At 49.2% G+C, this 21398-nt stretch overlaps 11 protein-coding genes across 11 annotated transcripts; 2 read left to right on the top strand and 9 right to left on the bottom strand.

Moving 5' to 3' along the window:
* Positions 1 to 611: 611 nt before the first annotated feature.
* Positions 612 to 1028, bottom strand: AA0111_g11628 (hypothetical protein; the record flags this gene model as incomplete). Its single annotated transcript, XM_028645515.1, has 1 exon — positions 612 to 1028. The coding sequence occupies one exon, from the start codon at positions 1026 to 1028 to the stop codon at positions 612 to 614; it is 417 nt and encodes a 138-aa protein (XP_028500767.1).
* A 676-nt stretch (positions 1029 to 1704) lies between these two features.
* AA0111_g11627 (hypothetical protein) lies at positions 1705 to 2739 on the bottom strand (the record flags this gene model as incomplete). Its single annotated transcript, XM_028645514.1, has 3 exons — positions 1705 to 2325; positions 2379 to 2674; positions 2724 to 2739. The coding sequence occupies 3 exons, from the start codon at positions 2737 to 2739 to the stop codon at positions 1705 to 1707; spliced, it is 933 nt and encodes a 310-aa protein (XP_028500785.1).
* Positions 2740 to 3444: 705 nt separating this feature from the next.
* AA0111_g11626 (hypothetical protein) lies at positions 3445 to 4992 on the top strand (the record flags this gene model as incomplete). The annotated part of the gene is made up of 3 exons (XM_028645513.1): positions 3445 to 3755; positions 3808 to 4441; positions 4492 to 4992. The coding sequence occupies 3 exons, from the start codon at positions 3445 to 3447 to the stop codon at positions 4990 to 4992; spliced, it is 1446 nt and encodes a 481-aa protein (XP_028500786.1).
* Positions 4993 to 6094: 1102 nt separating this feature from the next.
* AA0111_g11625 (hypothetical protein) lies at positions 6095 to 6397 on the bottom strand (the record flags this gene model as incomplete). The annotated part of the gene is made up of 2 exons (XM_028645512.1): positions 6095 to 6247; positions 6299 to 6397. 2 exons carry the CDS (start codon positions 6395 to 6397, stop codon positions 6095 to 6097), a joined length of 252 nt encoding a protein of 83 aa, XP_028500766.1.
* A 151-nt stretch (positions 6398 to 6548) lies between these two features.
* AA0111_g11624 (hypothetical protein) lies at positions 6549 to 7660 on the bottom strand (the record flags this gene model as incomplete). The annotated part of the gene is made up of 3 exons (XM_028645511.1): positions 6549 to 6564; positions 6627 to 6971; positions 7023 to 7660. The coding sequence occupies 3 exons, from the start codon at positions 7658 to 7660 to the stop codon at positions 6549 to 6551; spliced, it is 999 nt and encodes a 332-aa protein (XP_028500784.1).
* Positions 7661 to 8312: 652 nt separating this feature from the next.
* Positions 8313 to 9429, top strand: AA0111_g11623 (hypothetical protein; the record flags this gene model as incomplete). The annotated part of the gene is made up of 5 exons (XM_028645510.1): positions 8313 to 8562; positions 8626 to 9056; positions 9100 to 9145; positions 9211 to 9297; positions 9347 to 9429. The coding sequence occupies 5 exons, from the start codon at positions 8313 to 8315 to the stop codon at positions 9427 to 9429; spliced, it is 897 nt and encodes a 298-aa protein (XP_028500775.1).
* Positions 9430 to 9609: 180 nt separating this feature from the next.
* On the bottom strand, positions 9610 to 11997 carry AA0111_g11622 (hypothetical protein; the record flags this gene model as incomplete). The annotated part of the gene is made up of 4 exons (XM_028645509.1): positions 9610 to 9897; positions 9956 to 11259; positions 11364 to 11605; positions 11708 to 11997. The coding sequence occupies 4 exons, from the start codon at positions 11995 to 11997 to the stop codon at positions 9610 to 9612; spliced, it is 2124 nt and encodes a 707-aa protein (XP_028500776.1).
* Positions 11998 to 14229: 2232 nt separating this feature from the next.
* On the bottom strand, positions 14230 to 17721 carry AA0111_g11621 (hypothetical protein; the record flags this gene model as incomplete). Its single annotated transcript, XM_028645508.1, has 2 exons — positions 14230 to 16242; positions 16291 to 17721. The coding sequence occupies 2 exons, from the start codon at positions 17719 to 17721 to the stop codon at positions 14230 to 14232; spliced, it is 3444 nt and encodes a 1147-aa protein (XP_028500773.1).
* A 1404-nt stretch (positions 17722 to 19125) lies between these two features.
* AA0111_g11620 (hypothetical protein) lies at positions 19126 to 19380 on the bottom strand (the record flags this gene model as incomplete). The annotated part of the gene is made up of 1 exon (XM_028645507.1): positions 19126 to 19380. The coding sequence occupies one exon, from the start codon at positions 19378 to 19380 to the stop codon at positions 19126 to 19128; it is 255 nt and encodes an 84-aa protein (XP_028500774.1).
* A 657-nt stretch (positions 19381 to 20037) lies between these two features.
* On the bottom strand, positions 20038 to 20280 carry AA0111_g11619 (hypothetical protein; the record flags this gene model as incomplete). The annotated part of the gene is made up of 1 exon (XM_028645505.1): positions 20038 to 20280. The coding sequence occupies one exon, from the start codon at positions 20278 to 20280 to the stop codon at positions 20038 to 20040; it is 243 nt and encodes an 80-aa protein (XP_028500748.1).
* A 520-nt stretch (positions 20281 to 20800) lies between these two features.
* On the bottom strand, positions 20801 to 21123 carry AA0111_g11618 (hypothetical protein; the record flags this gene model as incomplete). The annotated part of the gene is made up of 2 exons (XM_028645504.1): positions 20801 to 21001; positions 21073 to 21123. 2 exons carry the CDS (start codon positions 21121 to 21123, stop codon positions 20801 to 20803), a joined length of 252 nt encoding a protein of 83 aa, XP_028500747.1.
* Between the last annotated feature and the right edge of the window lie 275 nt (positions 21124 to 21398).

The following is a 21398-nucleotide window of genomic DNA, read 5'->3' as shown; positions in this document are numbered from 1 at the left end:
TTTTGTGTCGAGTCGGAAATCATAGTCGCACATGTTCGCTATTATAGCGAGTCTGTCGGACTGAAAATAACATTTGCGACACTTCAATAGAGTCAGGGCTCCCGCAGCATTGATCGTAGGTCGCTCGCCGTACTGGCCCTCGCTATAGGTCATCATGACCTGTTGAGGTGTATTTGCTTTCACCGTTCTCGGGTGAAGAGCTTCCGCTGCTTGGAGCACCGATTGAGCGCCTGGCCATGCTTCCACTGGCGCGTACTCAGAGCGCACAAGCATTGATCCTACAGCAGAGAAGTCTCGTAGGAGGACATCGCGCATGACTTTGAGGATGCGCCAGAATCCCATCAGAGAAATGCGTGCAAGCGTGGAATCAAGTCCACGCGCATGGTCATCGAGCGAATGGTATGGACGATCTTCCACCTCACATTCATACCCGTGTCGGAACTTCGATGGAAACATTAGGCCAGGGCTGTGTCGAAATGCTAGTACTAGCTTCATTCCTGCACAAATAGCCTCTTGGATGACCCACGCCCGAGTGTACCATCTGTCTTGGCAGGTTTCGTGGGGGAGACGGATGATCTGTTCGCAGTATTGGAGGCTCACGATTCCTTTTGTCATTTCTCGATCAGCTTGTAATACAGTCTGTATTGCGTTGAGCTGTTCCTGTGACGTAATCTCGACATCGAGTAAACCTCCTCATCGTCGCTGTCAAATCCATCGATTTTGACGTCTGAGTAATCATAGACCAAGAAGCAGATGTCCCTCGTCGCCCATTGCCGAGCCCTCGCGCGCTCGAATTTGTACTGAGAGAGCCCTGCAATCTGCGCAAACATGTTTGACCCCAGGGTTGTTATAGGATCTTGTAGATCGTTCTTCATCTTTACTGCTTCCTTCTGATGACTTGGGCCGCCGACATCGATCATGCAATCGCTGACGTCGCCTGTATCCGTAATTGGCTCGTCTAGCTTGACCGGATCATCGTAGAGTTCTTCATCATCCTGGATGGTATCGTGAGAGCCATCATCCTTCATTTCGCAGCTCATATTCGATAGGTTATCGATGTCGATCTCGCGTCAGTCACGTCTGGGAAGGCTGTGTTCTGCGAGGCGTCGAATGTGGACAGTTTGCCGAGTTTAAATATTTCGACAATCATGCAGGCAGCAAGCGCAAGGCTGAAGACGCCCCATTGATCAGTCGTCAGCTTCCATGGGGGCCAAAACACCCTTGGAAGGCCCGCAACTGTCGATAAGAAACACAAGCGCTGATGCTTGTCTGCAGAAAAGTCTGATCGACATTTTGAGCTTTAGTCCAATGATTATCGGTGGCCATGGCAGGGAAGACGGCCTATTTAAGAGGAAGCCGTTGAGACGTTTGCCATATCAGCCATCGAGGAGGTGTTGATATGGTAGATTGGCAACAACGATCTGGTGTTTTCCGATTCGAACACCTGGCAATGGCGGTGTGTGAGGATGTCTTGGTTCCAGAGTTCCGATTCTTGAAAGTATCCCCCACGTGTATGCCAATGGTATCTCGTCTTTATCCGGGGAGTTTTAATTGGTCGAGACTGCAACACGTAAGCTGGTACCATGTGGCACGGTAACGATTGAGACTGAGCTTGACACCAGTTGAAGACGACGGTCTGCTGCGCGAAGCGTATGCTCGGTCCGTAACTGCCATCTGCAAATGGATCCGACGCTGTTCGGGTGTTTAGTTTTCATCGGACCAGTCTACAAACAAGCTGTCATCTAGGTCTTCCAATAGCTGTCGCCTCAAAAGCTGCTCATCTTGAGAGAGGACTTCTCCGCTAAGGCCAGCGACAGGTTGATTGGATTCCTCATTCACAGGCGCAGGCTGTACCAGCCCTATTCGTGGCAGCGTGTCTTCTCGTGGTAAAGGCTCCGGACTCTCCTCTTCGTGTGGAGGAAACGTCCGACTCACACCATACAACGTGATGTGTCTTCTCCACTGCTTCTTTCCGCCGATGTATATGCCAGGTATCCTCATCTTCAGATAGCCGTTCCCCAAAAACGATATGCCAAGTCGCACCTCCGCGTTTCCGGACCCTGAGTAATTTTTGCGGACACCTGTTAGAGGTACTAAGTCCAAGGACGCCAGTTTAGGGACGTCGAGAGGAATGTGCCAATCGTTCTCAAGGCCGGTGAGAGAGAGCGACGCGGTAACATCCGTTGAAGAGAGCGCAGTGTTGTTGGTGTGATCCCCGATGACCAAAGTACCTGTTTTCCATTGACGAAAGTGATAATGTATCTCTCCTCGGTGTTCGGCTTCGCGAAGATCCAACAAGTTGGGAGAATAAAGGTCCCATTGGCCCTGCACTTCACCAGCTTGGATTTCCCCTTCGCGCGCGCGGATTTGATGGCTACATGTCTATGCGCCCTCTCAACGCGTCTCTCATACTCCTCTTCTACCTTCATTGCTTTCTCGTAACCATCGTCGACCTCAAAGTCGTCAAGGTCCGATGCGCTAGAGTCCGATTCGTCAGAATCCTGATGGCTGGCATCAGTTTCAGCGACCGAGTTGAACAAGTTTCTTATGCCTATTCTGGCCTCATAGGGTAGTTCTCTACGTGTGACGAACTTCTCATTTTCGAGCGCGACCCTCTTGGCGGTGGCCGCGTTGCGACTGGCTACCTCATCATCGGTCGCCTTGCGTTTGGCAACTAGTCACGTCAACTTGATACTTGCCGGGAATCCAGATGGAAGACGCACCTTTCTTGGGCGGCATCGCGACGCACGAGTGCCGAAACGCGTGTAAAGAGCGGTGGTCGCGTCCATACCTAATCGCGCTTGTCGATCAACGGTGATTACGTCATCAAGTTGAAACTCGCATATCATGGCCGCTGTAGCTGAGGCACGCCCAGAAACGGCATGCTTCAAGAAACGAAAGCTTGCGAAATTTACAGCAGAGTATCGTTGGGTATATGGTAAGTTTATAGCTAATGTGAGCTAACACCAAAACTTTGCTATCGGGCTGGGTGTCGTCATCGGCTCTGTTTGTGCTCGGAATTTGCGACATTCCGCTAACCGTGGGGTCCATGAAAAGCCAAGGTCTTGACCCCAAGCTCGGCTCCGAGATCCACTTCACTCCACTTCACTCCGTCCGGCTAGAAACCCCCGATGAATAGATTAGAAGATACTAGGTTCTGGTTCTGATTGATTGGCCAAGGCGACCGACGAACAGTTGATTAGTGATTTCTTACGTTGAATTCGTACGAGTCAAATCTTGGAACGTCTCTAGATGTTAGATGTGAAGCTGCTGTATAGGCATGGGCAAAGGTAGAGGGATTGGAAGGTCGGACCTTCTTCGGTCAACAGCACAAGAACGCTATGTCAAATAGCTCTGTCATCCGTTTCAAAGGATTGAATCACTATGTAGCACATTCTCTCTTGTCTCAACGTCTCATATCACCAGTTTCTTGAACTTCTCATCATGTCATCCCAGAAGCACACCAAGGTTCTCATAGCGGGTGGGAGTGTTGCTGGACTCACCCTGGCCAACATCCTCGAAAAGCTTGGGATAGACTATCTGGTTTTGGAAAAGTATGGAAAGATTGCTCCTGATCTAGGTGCGAGTATTGGCATACTTCCCTATGGCCTTCGTATTTTCGATCAGTTTGGTTGCTTTGAAGATGTCAAAGCTTTACTCAATGGTGTGGATGCTGGTGAGCTATTGACTCAGAGGGACGACAATGGCAAGGTTGTATTACTCTTTGAGGGGGCCAACAAACGCATAACCGAGCGGTGAGTTACGGACGCCTGCATGACCTCATTTTCTTGAAGCTGATGTGGACAGTTTTGGATATTCGCCGGTCTTCGTGGACCGTCAGATGATAATCCAGGTTCTATATGATAAGCTGCCTGACAAATCGAAGGTCCTGACCAACAAAGGAGTCACCGAGGTCAGGCAGTCTACTGGCGGGGTTGAAGTTGTCACCGCAGACGGGGAAACCTACCACGGGGATATCCTTGTTGGCGCTGATGGCATTCACAGTACAGTACGTGAGGAGATGTGGAGACTGGCAGATCAAGAAACACCCGGATATTTCCCTGTCAGCGATCGTTCGATACCAACAGAGTACTGTTGCATCTTCGGCATATCTCGACCAAGCGAGAAATTCCCTTGTTCGACACAAAATGTACAAGGTCGAAACAATTCATACCTCGTCTTGACCGGACCAGATCACCGCATCTACTGGTTCCTGTTCAAGAAGCTTCCAGTGACGGCCTCTGGCAAGATCCCGCGCTACACCAAAGATCAAGAGGACGCGCTGGTAGCAGAACACGCGTCCGATCATATCACAGATACTCTGACGTTCGGCGAACTGTATGCACTACGCAAAACATCGACCCTACAAGCTCTTCCGGAGGTGGTGTTTAGTAAATGGCATTACAATCGCATCATGACCATTGGAGATGCCGCCCATAAGGTAAGCCTAGCGGGTTTGATGGGGGATCACCAAACTGATACGTCTCGTAGTTCAACCCTATCAGCGGCCATGGCGGAAACAGCGCAATCGAAGATGCCGCAGTTCTTGCAGACCAACTCCACGCTCTTTTCAACCGCAAAGGCGAAAGCATCACCGACGCAGACTTTGTCAAGGCTTTTCAAACAACCCAAAGCCTCCGTGTTGACCGCGCGACCGCTCTTCTGAAGTTCTCTCACGCCCAACAAAGTGTACAGGCCATGGACACTGTGACGTCGAAATTCATAGCAAGATATATCGTGCCCTTGTATCATGCAGAGAAGATGATCGACGTGCTTTGTGGCACCTCACGTGGGGGTACGCATATCAAAGCGCTGCCGTTGCCAAGTCGGCCGCACAGCGATCTTTGGGATGATGAGAAGGGAGCAAACCTTGTTGATTGGCGACACGTGGGCTATGCCTTCTCTGCGACTGTTGCTGCTTTGGCGGTGTTTTCGACTCAGACGCAGTTGCTTCCCATCGCTTCGATGAGGAAGTTATTGCTGAGTTCCTAGTCGAAGGTACAGACCTAGGAAACCAACGAGACCTAATAGATAGATCAAAGGGATTGGACAGATATGTAAAAGAAAGCATTCAATAAGTTACGGACATCGTTGATGAGCCGATAATACCGCTCCGCTAGTCAGCTTCTTTCATCGCGTGCAATCATTATGTTTAATGTCACGACGCTGACACATCATCGTCAAGTCATCCTCAAGCCTATTGATCGTATCGCGCTCCAGAAAGTCATCTTGCTTCTAATGCGCCATCTGCCGCTCCTCCAATTTCACTCCGGAGTTGTAGCATAGAGCTATACACGCCTCCAGCCTCAATGATAGTCCACCGACTATCCCAGTCGCCAATGGTTTCACAGAGTTTGCTCCGCCCAAGATCATAGTAGTTGGAAAAACATGGCCTCTATACAGATCGTCATATGAACAAAACACCCGGGTTCGCCGCATTCACGAGACCGTACACCGTATAAGGCGGTGCCATCTCACCCGAGGCATACCCTGCCGCCCACACCCCCGAAGCTTGATTTGAACCACACTCATTTGCACCTAGTCTTATGAACTCGGACATATCTTTTGGACTTACGCAAGACCGACCGGGTACCCCCCCGAAAGACGCGAGCTTCGATGCAATCACAAACGAACATCCGCTGTTAGAAGCACTAATAGAAAAATTAGTAGGGACAACGTATGGGTAGGGAACAGGGCACTTGCACTTCACAGTAGGAGCTGTAGATTATGTTGCCGTCACTAGAGCCGGATTCGCCCTTTTTGAGGCACGTGGAATCGTCGGTGCAGAACTTAGGGCTGGTGTCTGTGTCACCTAGCTGTTCGCCGTTGATGATGCTTCGTTTGTCAGCTTATGTATCTCCAACTTTGGGGTGACATACGACCCAAGTATGGCTAGACAGTCTAGCGGCCGCGTTCCGCCATCACCATTTCCGCAAGTAAATCCTTGCGCGTTTGTTGGCGTCACTGCACCGATGGCTGTTTTTGAAAGAAGAACATCCCCACTCATTGGTGCATGTATGGCGCCATCGCCATTAAGCGGTCGAAATCCACCCTGATAGAACTACTTCTGTCAGTCTCTGTCTAGAATTGAGGCTCAAGTGGAAGAATGCTTTACTTGGTAAGGATTGGGCCCGTTAACCCAGCCGGTATTTGGTCCTTCATTGATGCATTCCTTGATGATGGCATCAGTGGAATCCCAGCATTGTTGCCACTGCTCATCGCTAGACGGTGTACCGCGATAGAAGTACTATAAAAAAGTATTAGATCACTTTCTTCCGCTTGCATAACTCTCACTCACCGCTTCAATGTCACCTTCAATGGCAATGGCAATCTCGCAATCGCCTGTAGTCTTACTTCCAGTCTTCCATGCCACTCCAGCTGGAAGGCCAGCCGGCATCTCGCAACTGTTTGTGCAGATAACTTCTCTCACTGTATAGAGCACTTGATTGGGCGTTTTGTTTCCATCCGACCATATCATTTCTTTGGGGACTTGAGATGCTGAATTCTTCGAACATGTCAACTGACCTGACCCTTGAGCTGGTGATGCGCTACTGGTAGGGGTTGCTGGAGCAGCCAAGATGCTGTTCAGAAATGCTTCTTGTTCAAGAAGCTGTTGGTCGGAGAACGGTGCGTATGGCTCAAGCTCAGGTTCAAACTGAAAGCATGTACAGTCCTTGTTTTCATTGTTCGCACCTTGGCATGTACTGATGACAGACGCGCTTGTTGCGCCACCGCAGTTTGCATCTGAGCAGTTTGGAACATCGTCGCCATCTGGGCATTCTTGTTCATCATCTTGGCAAGGGCAGCCAGCAGATGGTCCTGTCTGACACCACCTATTGTTTCCGGAGCATTCGGAGCATTTTGTGTCAATCGTGTCCGAGCATGGCTCTTCTGGATTAGGCGTACCAGGTGGCGGGATCGGGAAGCCTGGAGGGGGGATTGGGAAGGGGATGATCACGGGCTGATCACCACTACAACTCGACGTTAGCTTTGATCGCAGTTCACCATGTGCTGAGACTGACTCTGCGCCCGAACTGCATTTACAGTTATTGTAACCTTTACCCGTATACTCATCGACACCTTTGCAACGTCCATCGCCGTTATCGCCACCACAATCGTTACAAGCTGGCTCCTCATCTGGACAGCATGCGCAAAACTGATAAGCACCTCCACCGATGTCAGTCTTGGAGTCGCACAAGCCTGCATATCTAGTGCTTCCACCACAAGTAGAACTGTTGCATGACTGGGTGTCTGAACCGGTTTGCTCAGGGCAGACTGCAATCTGTCCTCCACCAGGTACTGCACCCCCGTTCGCGGTGCATGGGCAACCTTGGAATGAGATCTCCGTGAGCCCAGTGCCTAGACATATCCCTTCTCCTGCATCGCCGCCGCACGCTGAGCAAAGCAAGGTGATCTGAGAATCGCAGCAGCCGCAGACAGGCAGGCCTTCTTGTGTTTGGATGTGACAAACACCTGAAGCTGCGATATCGATACATGCCTCGTCAGTACATTGAAGCGGTTCTAGACCATGGTTTTGGCGACATGGTCCATTTGATGGAGGGAAGGTTATTTGCGCTCTTTTCAAAGTGGCAGCATCGGTGCTCAAGCATAGTATGATAGAAGTGACGCAACCAAGAAGACGCAGAGAGGTAGGACGCATGGTTCGTTAGAAAGCGGATATCAAATGTACTTGATGGTGTTACTGGTAGTGTTTGCATTCATGTACATAATGTCCTGCGCCTATAACACCAACGCGTTCTCAGGCGCATCTCAGTGAGCCCTAGAGCCGCCTTCGCTATTCTTAGCTACCCATATGCACCTTGCATTCGAAGGACGTCCGCATTCGTGTGCATATGCACTCGCCTTGGGCTGTAAAACTCTATATCAAGAATTGAGCCCTCCGGTGAGATGGAAGTGGGACGACTATTTGTTTTTCGCGGGGGTTAGCGAACCCTGCGTAGGTGGTTCCCTGGTGGTGGGGGCGACACATCCCAAATGCTGCAGCGTCGCCCCCATCTCTCATCTCCACCTCAGATCTAATTTGTCGAAACAAGTTTCAGCCTTGCGCAATTATTGAAAGGCATCGTCCTTCACTCTTGGCAGATGCAGGAGTAGTGCTTGGGGTCTGATAAAGCTGATCCGGAAAGGGTAGATGGCAGGCTGTGCTACGCAGACCGCTGTAGGCCGCTGCGGTAGCACCAGCGACGGGGTTTGTGCGCGATGTGCCCTTTCCGTTATTTGACGGCATGTTTTCCAGTGAGTGCGACTGCATTCTTCCATTCATTTGAGGTATTCAGATTATCCCAATTACCATGACCTTCTTTTTCCGAGCAATTCTCTTCGTTACATCTCTCTTCCCAGCCTTGATCGAGGGTCAAGCATTGAAACCAAGAACAATATGGTTCGATGAATCTTGCCGCAACAATCCAAATGTTGAGGTGGATAAGTTATGGGGAATTATTCAGCAGATGAAGGCCGATGCCCAAGACAATGCTCGTGTCCCGGTTGGCAAACTATATGAACACATTTTCAAGGACTCAAATAATGCTGCTTTCATATCAGGTAGATTCTGCCCCCGATATCAGGACGTGTAGTTCTGCTCGCGCATTTGCTGATGGCTGATAGCAACGCTCAATGCCATTTCCAACGATCTCGTTGCCACCAAAGACGAAGCCAATACTCTGATCTTCTGTGACGAGGACGCGAGATTCAAAGTTGCCACAGACGAAGAGGCGAAATGCAAGAACTCTCAGCGTACGAAAAAGCTCATAATCGACAGAGTTAGCGATATTGTCTACGATGGTCACACGCTTTGTTCTAAGACGGTGGGACGCGCAACGATGGGCGGCACATACTGCAACAACAAATTAAACGACGAGAAGAGGTGCTCCATAACACTATGTAAAGACGGTATTTTCTTTAAGTCTACCCAACGACGAGGAGGCTTATACAGATTTCAAGAACGCAACACCGATTTTTCTATCGATGATGGTGCCGCAGAGTCGGGGCCGTTGATAGACAACTGGAACTTGTTGGACACCGTCATTCTTCACGAAGTACAATGCACAGATCTTTGTCCTTCCAGGCTAACGTTCTCAGATAACCCACACAATACACAACGAAGATGCGCAACCGTTTCCGATGTGTATGTAAATCCCCTAGCTTAAGCGGAGTCTCTTGGATACAACTGCTGACGGCTAATGCACGTAGGGATTGATGTCGGCTACGAGTGGAATGGTATCAAGGACCTTTATGCTGCTCCGGCCAAGCAAAATGCAGAAAGTATGGCTTACTTTGGTAAGTGATCATTCCAGTTGCCTCGCGAACAGATACTCATCGTTCTTAGGACTTGGGAGTTGGATCCAGAAATCTGCGAGTCAGGGACCTTATCGAGTACTCAAGAGCGGCTCAATCAAGAAAGGGCAGTAAATATCAGCAACAATGGCTCAATGATTCGCTGTGAAACTGGAAGCAGTCTACAATAGAGTACCTGGCATGATATGACACCACCGTTTATAGAGTTGGTTAAATTGGGATTCCATTAAACATCCTGAACTCCCCGTTCGATAGCTTTCTCTTGATGATATTTGCGCGCCCCTAATACCTGCTTCAGACCTTGCCTACTGCTGCCTCAAGTCTCGTTCTGATGTTTTCTTGATAGTACTTTTGCGTTTCGTACGCATCCATCTGTACTGTAGCGCTCTTGAAACTGAAGCATGCCATAACGGTTGTATGAAACATGTGGCCCACTTGGTGGGGAAGCCTCGAGTTGCATTTACTTTGCAAACGCTTCAATACCTCGGCACCTGATAATGACCGCCTGAGCACTTCTGTTTCCTGTACCTCTACGATCTTTTGAATGGGTTGCCAGAAGGCAATCTCTGCCAGGATAATACCCTAGAAAAATATCAGCATCATACGTTCAAAAACATGACTATTTTCGGTTGAGGTTTACCAGTGCGTATACATCGTGAGCTTTCTCAAACCTTACTTTTGGTTTACCCCAACGATCCGGGTGGCGATACAGGTCACGTTCTAGTGAGTCATCGGCTTCCAGATTGGTACCAGCATCCTGCATACGCATGTACTCGAATCCAAATAGGTATGGATTGGACATGTCGATTGAACCCTGCTGAGCAACAAACGTCGGCGCAATGTCTACCGGCTCTGCGCTGATGTTATTGCGTGGAGCTTCCATTGGTAAAAACATAACATTTTCAGTCCGGAACCCCTTGTGAAACCATCCGACGGTGTGGAATCCATCCAGTGCCGCTGCCAACTTAGCCGCCAGGCAAATACGATGACTCAGCGCCACCCTTTTTTCTTTACTGTACAGACTCAGCAGCGTGATGGGTTTCTTCTCAGGATTGAAATAAGGTGGTGCGCGGAAAGCGACGCCAAATGAATGTTCGACCTTTTTGTGGTAAAAGCCGAGGCATGGAAGAACGTGGAGGGTACTAGCCTTGGGGTGGCAGAGTATGGAGGCCATCTTCTGAACTTGTTCCAGAGTCTCCTCATACGGTCTTGACGTGGATGGATCCTCTTCATATTGATAAGTCTCAACGATAACGGTGCTGCCATCGATAGTGCCAGTCTCTATCCTTTCCTTCTTGGCTGGCACGATGACCAAATCTCGACTGATCTCTTTCTTTTCCGGCGAAGAGTAAATGCCATGATACATCTGACACAGCGAGATGGCAGCACTAGTTCCGGTGCTGGCCACCACCTCATTCTTGTATGCTTCCTGGAAGTCTCCTTGCCCAAGCTGAGTGAGCACTGGCGTCTCGACAGCCGCACATGCAGCGTTGAGTGTACTCTGTATACCTTCCAATGCGCCCTTCACTGCCTCACTATTGCCTCGAAGACCTGCGTCATCAGCCATTCGGGATGATGTCATCAAAGTTGTGTCCAGGTTTCGAAAGGCTCGTACAATCTCCTGTTTGGCTGGAAACGACAGCTTCTCAAAGACAGAACCTTTTACAAACATCTCCTGAGTACCCTGTACAAAGCCCACAAGATTTTGTAGTCGTCGAGCGTTAGCTACCATGGCTTCAATATGGATGGCTGTTACGTTATTTGGTGGCGCTGTCTTCAACCACTCTGCAAGTTCACGGCCTTTAGGGTCATCTGATAGCGATGCACGGAAGATCACATAACCGGTTGGCTTCTGCATAAATCTAGGTTGGCTCAGATCATCAAGGTGCTGGAGTTTGATGCCTGTTTGCTTCGTTCTTGCGAAATCGTGATGAACCGGTGTCTCTAATCCGTATAAGTGACAGTACTTTAAAGTACGATGCATATACACTTGCCTGTTATGTTTTGACGCTCCCGCAGTCGTGATGCAAGTCTACTAGCAGTAATACCTTCAGTTGCATGTTCCGGAAGTTCGCTTATCAGCAGGCTGGTGAAGGACAACGGGCCTGGAACTGGTGTCCAAGCGTTCATTCCACATGCCGCTATCAGTTCGAACCTGCCCTTGTTCTTTTGTCCTTTCTTGATCAGGGAAGCAAAGCAGCAGTCGAGGAGTAGCAGCACATCACCAGTGGCCGCGAACAGTAATTGCTGCACAATGTGCCATTGTACTGTTGGCCCGCCCTCTTCGAACCTGACTGAAGATTAGCAGAGTCCAGGTTGGCTTCTCAGTTTGATATACGCTGCCCATTCAGCAAGACCATCTTTGTTCCGACCGCAATGTCCCGCATAATACAAGATGATCAGAGAATCCTCGACTGTAGAGTACTGTTTGACGAAGTCGACGATCTCCGTGATGAGGCGCAACTCTCGGGTATCGTCATTCGGAAGCGCTAAGGTAGCTGCTTTGTATCCGTATCTGCCCTCAAGACACTCTCGCAGTCTCTCTATCTCGGAGATTGGAAATATGTCGTTCTTCTCCCAGTGTACACATAGTACATGAACTTGGCTATATGGCTGCTTGGCTGGGAAGTACGATCCGACCGTAGCCTCGAACGTGGAAGTAAATTCTTGCAGATTCTCCATCTTGCAGTTGCGTCTTGGATATCTGGAAAAGGGTATGAACTAGGTAAGCGGGCTTTTGAGAAGGAGAGGGGCATGAGTTCTGGATCGTTGACCCAATGTCGCTACGAGACTGGCGAATCGCAACCTTGTTCAAGCCACTGCTCACCGGTAACGGGTCACCGGATACGCCATCAATTGTCAGAGCCGCTCGAGCGGGCAGACCCCTGCTGGGTGTGGTAGGACAAAAGCTTGGTACGTGGTCCTCCTATTTCTGCCTCTTATCGTTCCTTACTGTTAATCCAACGACCGACAAGTGCTTTCCTCACTCCAGCTTCATACCTTTGCACCATCGAAATAAATATCAAGTATACATATATATGGATTCCCAGAATAGAGGCCGAACTCGGCCTGAGGTATCGCAATTAGATGTTAGTGCTTCCCTCACTTTATTCTCAATAGAGTAAACTCTAACAGCCCAGCCACCATCGAAAACGTTCTCCACCAATGTCGAAGGTCAGTTTCGCGGCCGTACAGCAGAATACGAACAAACAGCTCAGGCGAGTGTGATCTGTGTGCGCAGGTGTGGTATTCGCTAATCATGGAGGGCAGTATCCTGCTATACCACTTTATGCCATGAATGCGATCGTGTATCTACAAACACAGGGCCAGACCCAACCAGCTGGACCTTATTACGTATCTGCTTTCGAAAATGGGTGGTACCGGATAAAGAAGTGTGAGAACCACGAGGAACATTCCGAATGGGTATCGGAGACTAGCCTTAGAGTGCTAGTTTCTACCACGTAACGTGTAAGGCATGTGCGAGAGGGGCGGCTAGAGAAGAGTGCGCAATCTACCTGTGGGTCCATGTCACGACAGTCGGCTAGTGAGGCAGAACCTTGTCCAGCACCGCCCGAAGGATCGGCTAGGCTGAGGCTATGCATATCTTACCGCGCCCCCCAACACAAGTTACAAGTTACTAGCTTCTTGCATGATATTCGTTCCGCCTTTGTGCAGTCCGTCCAGAAAGATACACAAGCTGAATCTTCAAGTTTACATGTGATGCCATCAATGCGATGCAATTTACTCAACAACGGCCAAGTACGTCCTTGAAATACAGTCTTGCCAATTCATCATCTCTCATTCTTTACAGGTATTCGGGCGCCAACCCCTCAAAGACAATGCTTCATCCACCAACCGACACAAAGTGAGGTATCCAAAGTACGATGGTACTAACATGCACTTACTGTCTCACGCAGTCGAAACCTTTCGGCGAGGATATCCACGATTAGCTGCTTACATGAACAGCGATCGCGACTTTATAACATTTCGCTATTTTGGACGATTGCATGCGCGTATACTGCTCCAAAAACAAGACGAAATAACTGAACTGGAACAGAGATTAGACGAACTGGACAACGCAGAATCGATGGGGCATTATCTTTGTTCGAGACGTCATGACGGGAATAGTATCCGACAAGACGTTCTTCGCGAGGCGGAATTAAAATTAGAGGCATACAGTGAGCATTTTTGAATTCAAGACCGACGCGTGGACCGGATCTAAGTTGGCAATTGTAGACAAGCTCCTACAGTCGTATTACGGATATGTCGAAAGAGCAAGACCCGAGCGAACGAGCACACAAAGTGTATGCAACTGGATGGATGGTAATAAGCCTCTCATTCCTGGTGAATCGAGCTTTTTAAGTGACTGGGATGATCTGTGTGCTCCTAGCCAACCTTCGGACCAGGGTGGCTTAGATCGATTGCTAGAGCAGTGCGCATTTCTGCTCCGCAGGCGCGGATATTCATGGGTTTGTCTCATTTCCCGGTTTATAGGATACGGCTAACGTTGAGAACGCAGTTATGGTGCTCAGAGGTAAGCTCTTAAGCCATTGTACAATGAATTTGCAGGCGTCTAACGATCTATCAGAAGGATGGGTCAAAGTCGAAGGACAGATTCGTGTTCACATCAAGTCCAGAGCGAATCCAGGCCATGTCGAGGTTCCTAAGCACATTACTAGCAGTACTGGCCCTGACGGTGCCAATCATCGCTTTGTACAAAGTTCGTGCCATGGCCTCAAGACTATGCATAGTCTCGCTTTTTACTGCAGCGTTTTCATCAGCCTTATGTTGGCTGACACATTCGCGCAACTACGAGATCTTCTCTGCGACAGCAGCCTATTGTGCGGTCATGGTTGTGTTCGTGGGTAGTATCCCAGAAAACGTTTAAAGGGTGAGAGGATCATGTCGTGGTTGCTATCCCGCTGCGTCGCTTTTGAGTACTCGTTCGATCTGTTCAAGACGATCCATGAATCTTGTTTCAGCCACTGGACCGCCTCGCTTCACAGCGTCGTGATCTTTGCCAAGACCATCTCGTTGTATCTTTTTTCTCAACAATGTAATCAGCTGGAGTGGTGTTACGCCACGGCTGGAAAGCGATCTAGCATACTGCGGATTTTTGAAACTATTTCTGTTTGCTCCAGCCTCAAGAAGGGCGTTAACGCCTTCGAGGTCGCCAAAGTAGCTCGCATAATGAAGTGGGGTCCATCCTCCACCATCAAATTCATCCAGCAAGTCTGCGATCTTTTCGTTAGGTAACATCCGGAGTATAGGTTCCATTAAGGACGGCAGCTGACTTTCCCTCATGACTGCATAGTGGAGAATGTTCTCTGTTCTTCCAGACTGTGTATGGAACACAAGGCTCGCGCTTGCTTTGATGAGAAGACTAGCGACATCGATATGTCTGCAAGTCACAGCCACCCTCAATGGCGACCGACCGTCGGCGTCTGCTAACTCGAAGTCTGCATCACCTTTGATAAGCAGATCAGCGACATCGCTGGATCCGAAAGTGGCAGCAAAGAGCAAAGGGGTATTTCTCCCCTCGTCATTCGCCTTGCAGTCGACATCGATTCCGGGCTGCGCTAACAATACACGAGCCATCTCTATACCATCGAAGAGAGCACAGTAATGCAAAGCGCCACGACCGTGCGAATCTAGGCAGTTGAAGTCTTCCACTTGTGGAAGAAATAGTCGAAATTTGGAGGAGTTGAAACGCCGATCTGCGCATTGTTGAGCAAGCAAAGTCGCAAGGCTACATCCTGGATATGCTGTGGAAGCATCAGCCCTTGCACCCGCCTCCAAAAGCTCTTCTAGGATATAGTCGTCTATGTCATGATATTCAGCCGCGCGCAGTAAAGGCGTCTGACGCGAGGAGTCGTGATTGCTGATGTCTAGACCCCACCCGTGGAGCGTGCGAATGATTTGAGTAGCAGCTGCTCTGGAATGCGAGCCGTGCATAACAAATCGCGCAAATGGGATTGTCTTTTGTCCAACCATGTGTAAGGGTGAGTACTCCCAGTCAACGTCTCCCCCATACGTAACAGCACCTGCTCCAAGTAGTAGTTGCGCGATATCGGCTAGATGATATGTCGCCGCGACATCCAAAGGACTGAAACTAGGATACCTGACAGAACGTCCATCACTGGTAGGTATGATTCTGGCTTCCCATCGCTTGTTCACATCAGCACCATGTCGAATAAACTCAGACACTAGGTCTTGAAAGCCGCAGCGGACAGCAAAATGAAGTGGGGTCCCGAAAAGATCCATGCAGTATTCCGGAATGTTGATCATGCTTACACAGGACGCATTAATCACAGTACGACAAACACCGTGTTGCTGGCCCTGTACATTCGCGGAGCCGAAGATGAGAAGATTAACTAACAATCTGGCCTCTTCGTACGGAAACATGACGAGCCAATGCAGAGGATTTGGAGCGAAATAGGCTGGGAAGTCGCCACAAAGTGGGATAAGATTCCGAGCGACCTCGAACTTGCCTTCCATGCAAGCCATTATCAGATCGCTTTGAACATCTGAAATGGCGTCCGCTCGAGGTCGCGGTGTGTGAGCTCTTTCAGTCCGCAGGAAGTTCACAATGCCTGATGTCGGGCAACTTCTACTGTTTGTAGAGTTGTAATACAATTCTGTGTCAACAAGGTGTGACTGTTCAACAAGCGGAGTAATGTGCTTAGCGGCTGCCATGACTCTGGGAGCGATAATCTGTGCAATCTTGTTGGCGTTGGCAGCTTCTGCTAAGTTTTGGAGCGACTCGAGGAGCTTTGGTTGGGTGCCGTAGCCCAGCCAATACACTATCGTAAGATGAAGCTGTAGCTGAGCTTTGAGTAATGGATCTCTCTCAACATCCAAAGCAGACTTAAGTCGTTCTGCAACGCGGAGTTGAACCTTCCAAGGAGGTGAGATGGTGATTGATGCCTACTATCGTTATTCGGATACGTTGCAGGGTTCAGTACTCTACCTTACTTTGAACATGTCTATCTCTGTGGTTCGGTATTGTGATGACGGATCTGCGACCAAAGACGCAACTGGTCCTGAGCGCAGTTTCGAGCTTCCAATGTGTCGTTCAGCTATTGCGTTTTTGTCGTCTGGTTTAGCTACACGTATGCTCAAATTGCTTGATGGTAAAGTCTCTAGTGGTGACGAGTGTAATTGATAGATTCCGCTTCGCTTCTTGTGTAAGGATGGTGTCGTGCTCGTTGAATCCACCGGAGAGATTATACGAGCTGATGTATGAGTGGACGATGGCCGATTTTCAGTCGTACCTCGAGCAAGGGCTTTTGTGACCTGTACCATAGTTCCACGCTTGTACACATCATCTCTGAGACACAGCGTCATTGCTTGTGTGACCGAATTTATGACATCGGACTCCGCATCGGGTGACAGACGAGATGCGAATCCTCTTGCAAGGCCAAGCAATGCATCTTCTTCCAACGTTACCTTGTCCAGAAACTCCAATTCCGCGTTCTTTGACGTCGCTCTATCTTTCGTAGTGAGATCATTCACTCCTTGATCAAGCCAAGCCGCGTCGATGAAGTTTTTCCCGTCAAGAATGGTTTCGAGTAGCAGAAGACCAAACGAGTAGACATCAGCACGTTCGTACAGATTCGGAGAACTCTCCACATTTCTTACGCCAGGACCCTCGCGCGAGGCAACCTCTGGTGCATTGTACTTAGTTGTGCCGAGGTATGAAACGTAGTGTCTCTCCACAAAATCGTTCTCAAAAAGCGCACTCCCGAAATCGGCCAGCTTAGCCACCTGTGGTCGTTCTAGGAGGTCATCCGTTGAATCAAATACCAGTACATTGTCCATCTTTACATCGCCATGGATTATCTGGCATTCGTGGAGGGAACGGAGCGCCATGCCAACATCAAGCGCTAACTCTCGCCGCTCTTTCAAAGGTATATTGCATCTTCGAAGATATTGTGTCAATGTTCCATGATCCGAAAACTCCATGACAAGGTAGGGAACCATCCTTTGCGATGCGTCGATGCTGTGTCCATAACCCAGAATAGATATAATACAACTGTGGGCTCTCAGAGGTCGATGGATCAGCACGCGCAACTCCCGCTTGATAACTGAGAGACGTTGATGAAGGTCTTCAATGGTCATCTTCCTCGTAATCACGCGTTTGACAGCAACATAATAATTTGGCCATCGTGGTCGGAGGAACAAAAGCCGATCTACCTGAAAGCTGGTTCCGCTGCCAAGTGGGCTTGGGTCACGCAGGGTTTCTGGGCCGATGATGTTCAGTTCATTCCTTGTCTCCGCTTGAATCTCGGTGTAGATGATATTGCCCTTGTCTTCCGGCTTCTCGTTACCAAGAGCCCTTGACCTGCTCGCCGCAAGGTCATCCGTAATACCGACAGTGGATGGTGGCCAGAGCGTTGACGACATGATGCGCGTCAAGATTGCGCTCGATTATGGGGATAGAGACGTCGTCTTTGGGGTTGTTGTGGCTTGAGGTCCGTATCGCGACGGGGAACGCAGCTTGTATAGTCCTTTTAGCAACGTGGATATCGAGGTATTCCCAGCCTATACATCATACGCATAAATTCGCATGATCATGCAAGGCGTGGCAGCTTGGCCCCCTCGCCAGCTCACTGCGGCGTCGCTACCCTGCCATGACGGACGAACCAAATCATCCACACGGATCCTAGCATGTCGTGCCTCACCGGAAAGTCTTTTGCAGGAAGGCTTTTGTCAGCGTATCAACATCGCGTAAGTGGAGAGAGGAAAGGAGGATTCGACGCGCAGAAGGCGGCCTGATCAGCCTGCGCGCGTTCGTCTACAGCTGTTTGGATCGAGGAGGACGTATACGGTTGGCACGCAGGAGATTTCCAGTACCACAAGAAGCGGGGCGCACATACATGCTGATGCTGTACCCTATCGCGCAGATATCACAGTGAGATATACTTCCACTTTCTTGTAATGGGCTGAATAGTAACGGAAGGTAGATGTAAGGAGGTCGACCCACACAACTGTCGAACCATGTTCTGCACAGGCCACCGGGAAACCCCGCTCTTCTATCCTTCTGCACCTTTGTCATTCGATGGCTACCCAACTCGGCCGCAAGTGAGCACGATCCTGGTATCCAACACTCGAGATAAGACGGCAGGCTTTACGGCGCTTGTAACACTTCTTTGCCGAAAACAATTTGTTTGAGCATACAATTCTCACTTCGCCGCTTCGATGGTACAAGCTGTGACGATTGCCCGCATCCTCACATCTGAGTATCGTCGCTGTCCACTAAGTCAATTCTTGGAGCGCATAGATCGCTGTGCTTTCTGGATGATGTAGTCTGAAGCCAAGGAATCTCTTCGAGCAGATTTATTGGGCGCAGTCATCCTTAGGTCATGGTGTTTGATGAGCGAAGATGTCGTGAGAAACTGCAGTTCAGTTCAATAGGACGCAACACTGGGAATATCGATAGATAAAGTGACACCAGGATCACAACAAGTAGGCCTCTACAGTCGCATCAGAAACAGGCTTTCATCCCATATTCATATTGCAGTGAATGGGATTGTCGCCCGATAAACTGAACAAGATACCACCGTCGCGTTAACAAACTAGTAAGAAAAACTCCAGATAATTCACTTCCACCACTTGTTCAGATATCACTTTATAGCCAGTTATGTGAAAAACTATAGATCTTGCGCCGAAATCTCCACCTAGCCATCTTTCCCCACTTCATAACCCCTCATACCGGACCACTCCCGATACCTCTGATCTACAATAGCTCCCTTCATTAGCCTAGTCTGCGAGCTATTTTCAGTCTTCTGGCCTGTGTACTAGACGTACCTAAGTAGGAGGCACGGCTGGAAAGTGTTTACGGCAGAACCCGCCGACGTCGCACACAGAAGGAACATAGACATCATAGCATGTTTCAACCCACTCCCACTTCCCGTTCTTGCATTTCTGAACGGTGTTGTCTTTAGCGGGTGAGCATCGTCTCTCGCCCTCTTTACAGTCTTTAGGACGGTCGTTGGCGAGGGTAGGAAGCGTGAGAGAGAGGAGAGTCAGGGTAGTAATGATGGAGGAGGTGAGCAGTTTCATCGTAGTCGTATTATTTTCGCTCTTTATTTGTGCGGCAGCGAGATATCTTGTTGATTGGGGTGCTGGTGTGGTGATGTAGTAGATGTGATGGTGGAGAGTGAGAAGTAGAGCAGCGGCTCGCAGGTTATATAGTCCTCAGAGAAAGGTTCAAAGGTACAGTGAATGTTCGCATGTGAAGAAGACAAGTGTGAAGAATGCATGTCGCCTTCAAAGCAACCCACAACACAATGTAATCATTCATGACATCAAGCCACCTAGAAACTATGGTACTTATTCAAAGCAATAAAGAACTCTCGACTTGATTTCACACAAGCTAAGCTTCTAACACCAGTATAATTGCTAACAAAAGGTACCAAATTAAATTTCAAAAACATGTCACAATAAAGGTAGAACCATAGGAGACAGCGATATTCCAGTTCCACTATCCCTTTGAGATTCCAGCATTCCAAACTCCTCCAAGCTATTTTCAAAGCCCAGCTCAGCTTTAAGGCATGATAAAGACTCGTATTCCGTATACCTTACTGCACAGAGAATCGCAGCCGCCCTTGCTCTAGTAAACCTGCAGTCGTCAGCTCACCCTATCAGTAGTCCGAAAGTATCGAACGCCTAACCAAGTCTACTTTTCATAGCAATTAGTTTGTATGGCGAGTACCAATACTAATCATAAAGCCAGCCATGACATTTCGCGTCGGCATTACTACACCAGTTATTATCTTCGCCCTGGCCACAGCTCTCCACCCACTTCCACTCTGGGGGCTCGAAAAATCCTTCCTTCTGGCATTCCCAGACAGAAAACGCGTCTTCGCATTTCCTTGTCCCTACTTTGCATTTGTTACCGCCGTTGGCGAGTGTGGGGAGAGTAACGGCCAAGAGAATGAGGATGTTGGAGAGAAGACACATAGTTGACTTGATCGTGTCGGTACTTGAGAAGGCTTGTCGTTGGGATTGGCTTATTGGGAGATGCTGAAGTAGCTATGTAGATGTTGTTGTATATGAAGAAGGAAACACAGCCGTATCCTAGGTACACATATATAGTCCTCGTTGAATCAATCGACGTCATCTTGAAGTGAGCGATTCAAGTGCCGAGATTCAAGCGGCTTCCGATCGATAAGCATGGTCTTCACAAAGACATCATTCAATGCAACGCAATCACGACACTAATACATCTTTATTCAAGCTACGTCAAGTAAAAACCTTCTGATTCGATTAGTGAATTATCGAGACTCAGCTATAGGCTCAGTCCGATGAAGACTCTATGAATCCATGCTCAGCGGTGGTGGGCGTGTCCGTCCGCGAATCTCATTTCCCATATCCGCGCACCACTGGCTGCATATTCATAACGCATCTTGTACTTGTATCCCTTGGTGACACCAACGATCAAGTTGTCCATCCAAGTCAAAATGGCGATTGCGCCAGCAACTCATGCATGGCCCCCTGGCGTGCCTGGCCATCGTCCGCCTTCCGGCACCGTGTCGCGCCACCCCGCATCCTCGGGGTACTTTTCCTCTTGGCCAATCGGCTGTCCAAAGCAGCCGTACACGCCTTTCTCGTTGTACTTGCATCTTGGTCCAGTGGACTTCCAGGCCCAGGGATCCATCATCCTAGGCTTGTGGGCGACGATCTGAGGGTTGAGATAGGGATTAGCATGATGATAGCGGGCTGTGAATTGACTGAGGAGAGGAGAAGACTTACGGTGGGGATGAGTGAGGCCAAGGCGGCGACGAGGAGGCATGAGTACTTCATGATCGTGGAGGAGAAGAGACTTGAATATATTGGTAAGGGGTTGCTTGACGTATAGTCGGTAGCTTGAAAACAACAATGAGAGATGTAGAGTTGAAGAGATTTAGAGTTAAAGAGATGAGGAGATGAAGAGAATCAGGACGAAACAGCGGGTATTTATACTTGTGAGAAGCTGCTATCTCATGTACTGTTATCGGTGCTTACCTGCCCTCACTGGTACTTACCGCACCCTTATTGGTACTTACCGTGCCCTTACTGATGCTTGCCATATCCACTAG

The sequence above is a fragment of the Alternaria arborescens genome, assembly GCF_004154835.1.
Source record: "Alternaria arborescens strain FERA 675 chromosome Unknown contig_54, whole genome shotgun sequence".
NCBI lineage: Eukaryota > Fungi > Ascomycota > Dothideomycetes > Pleosporales > Pleosporaceae > Alternaria > Alternaria arborescens.
This window is presented reverse-complemented; position numbering and strand designations above follow the sequence as displayed.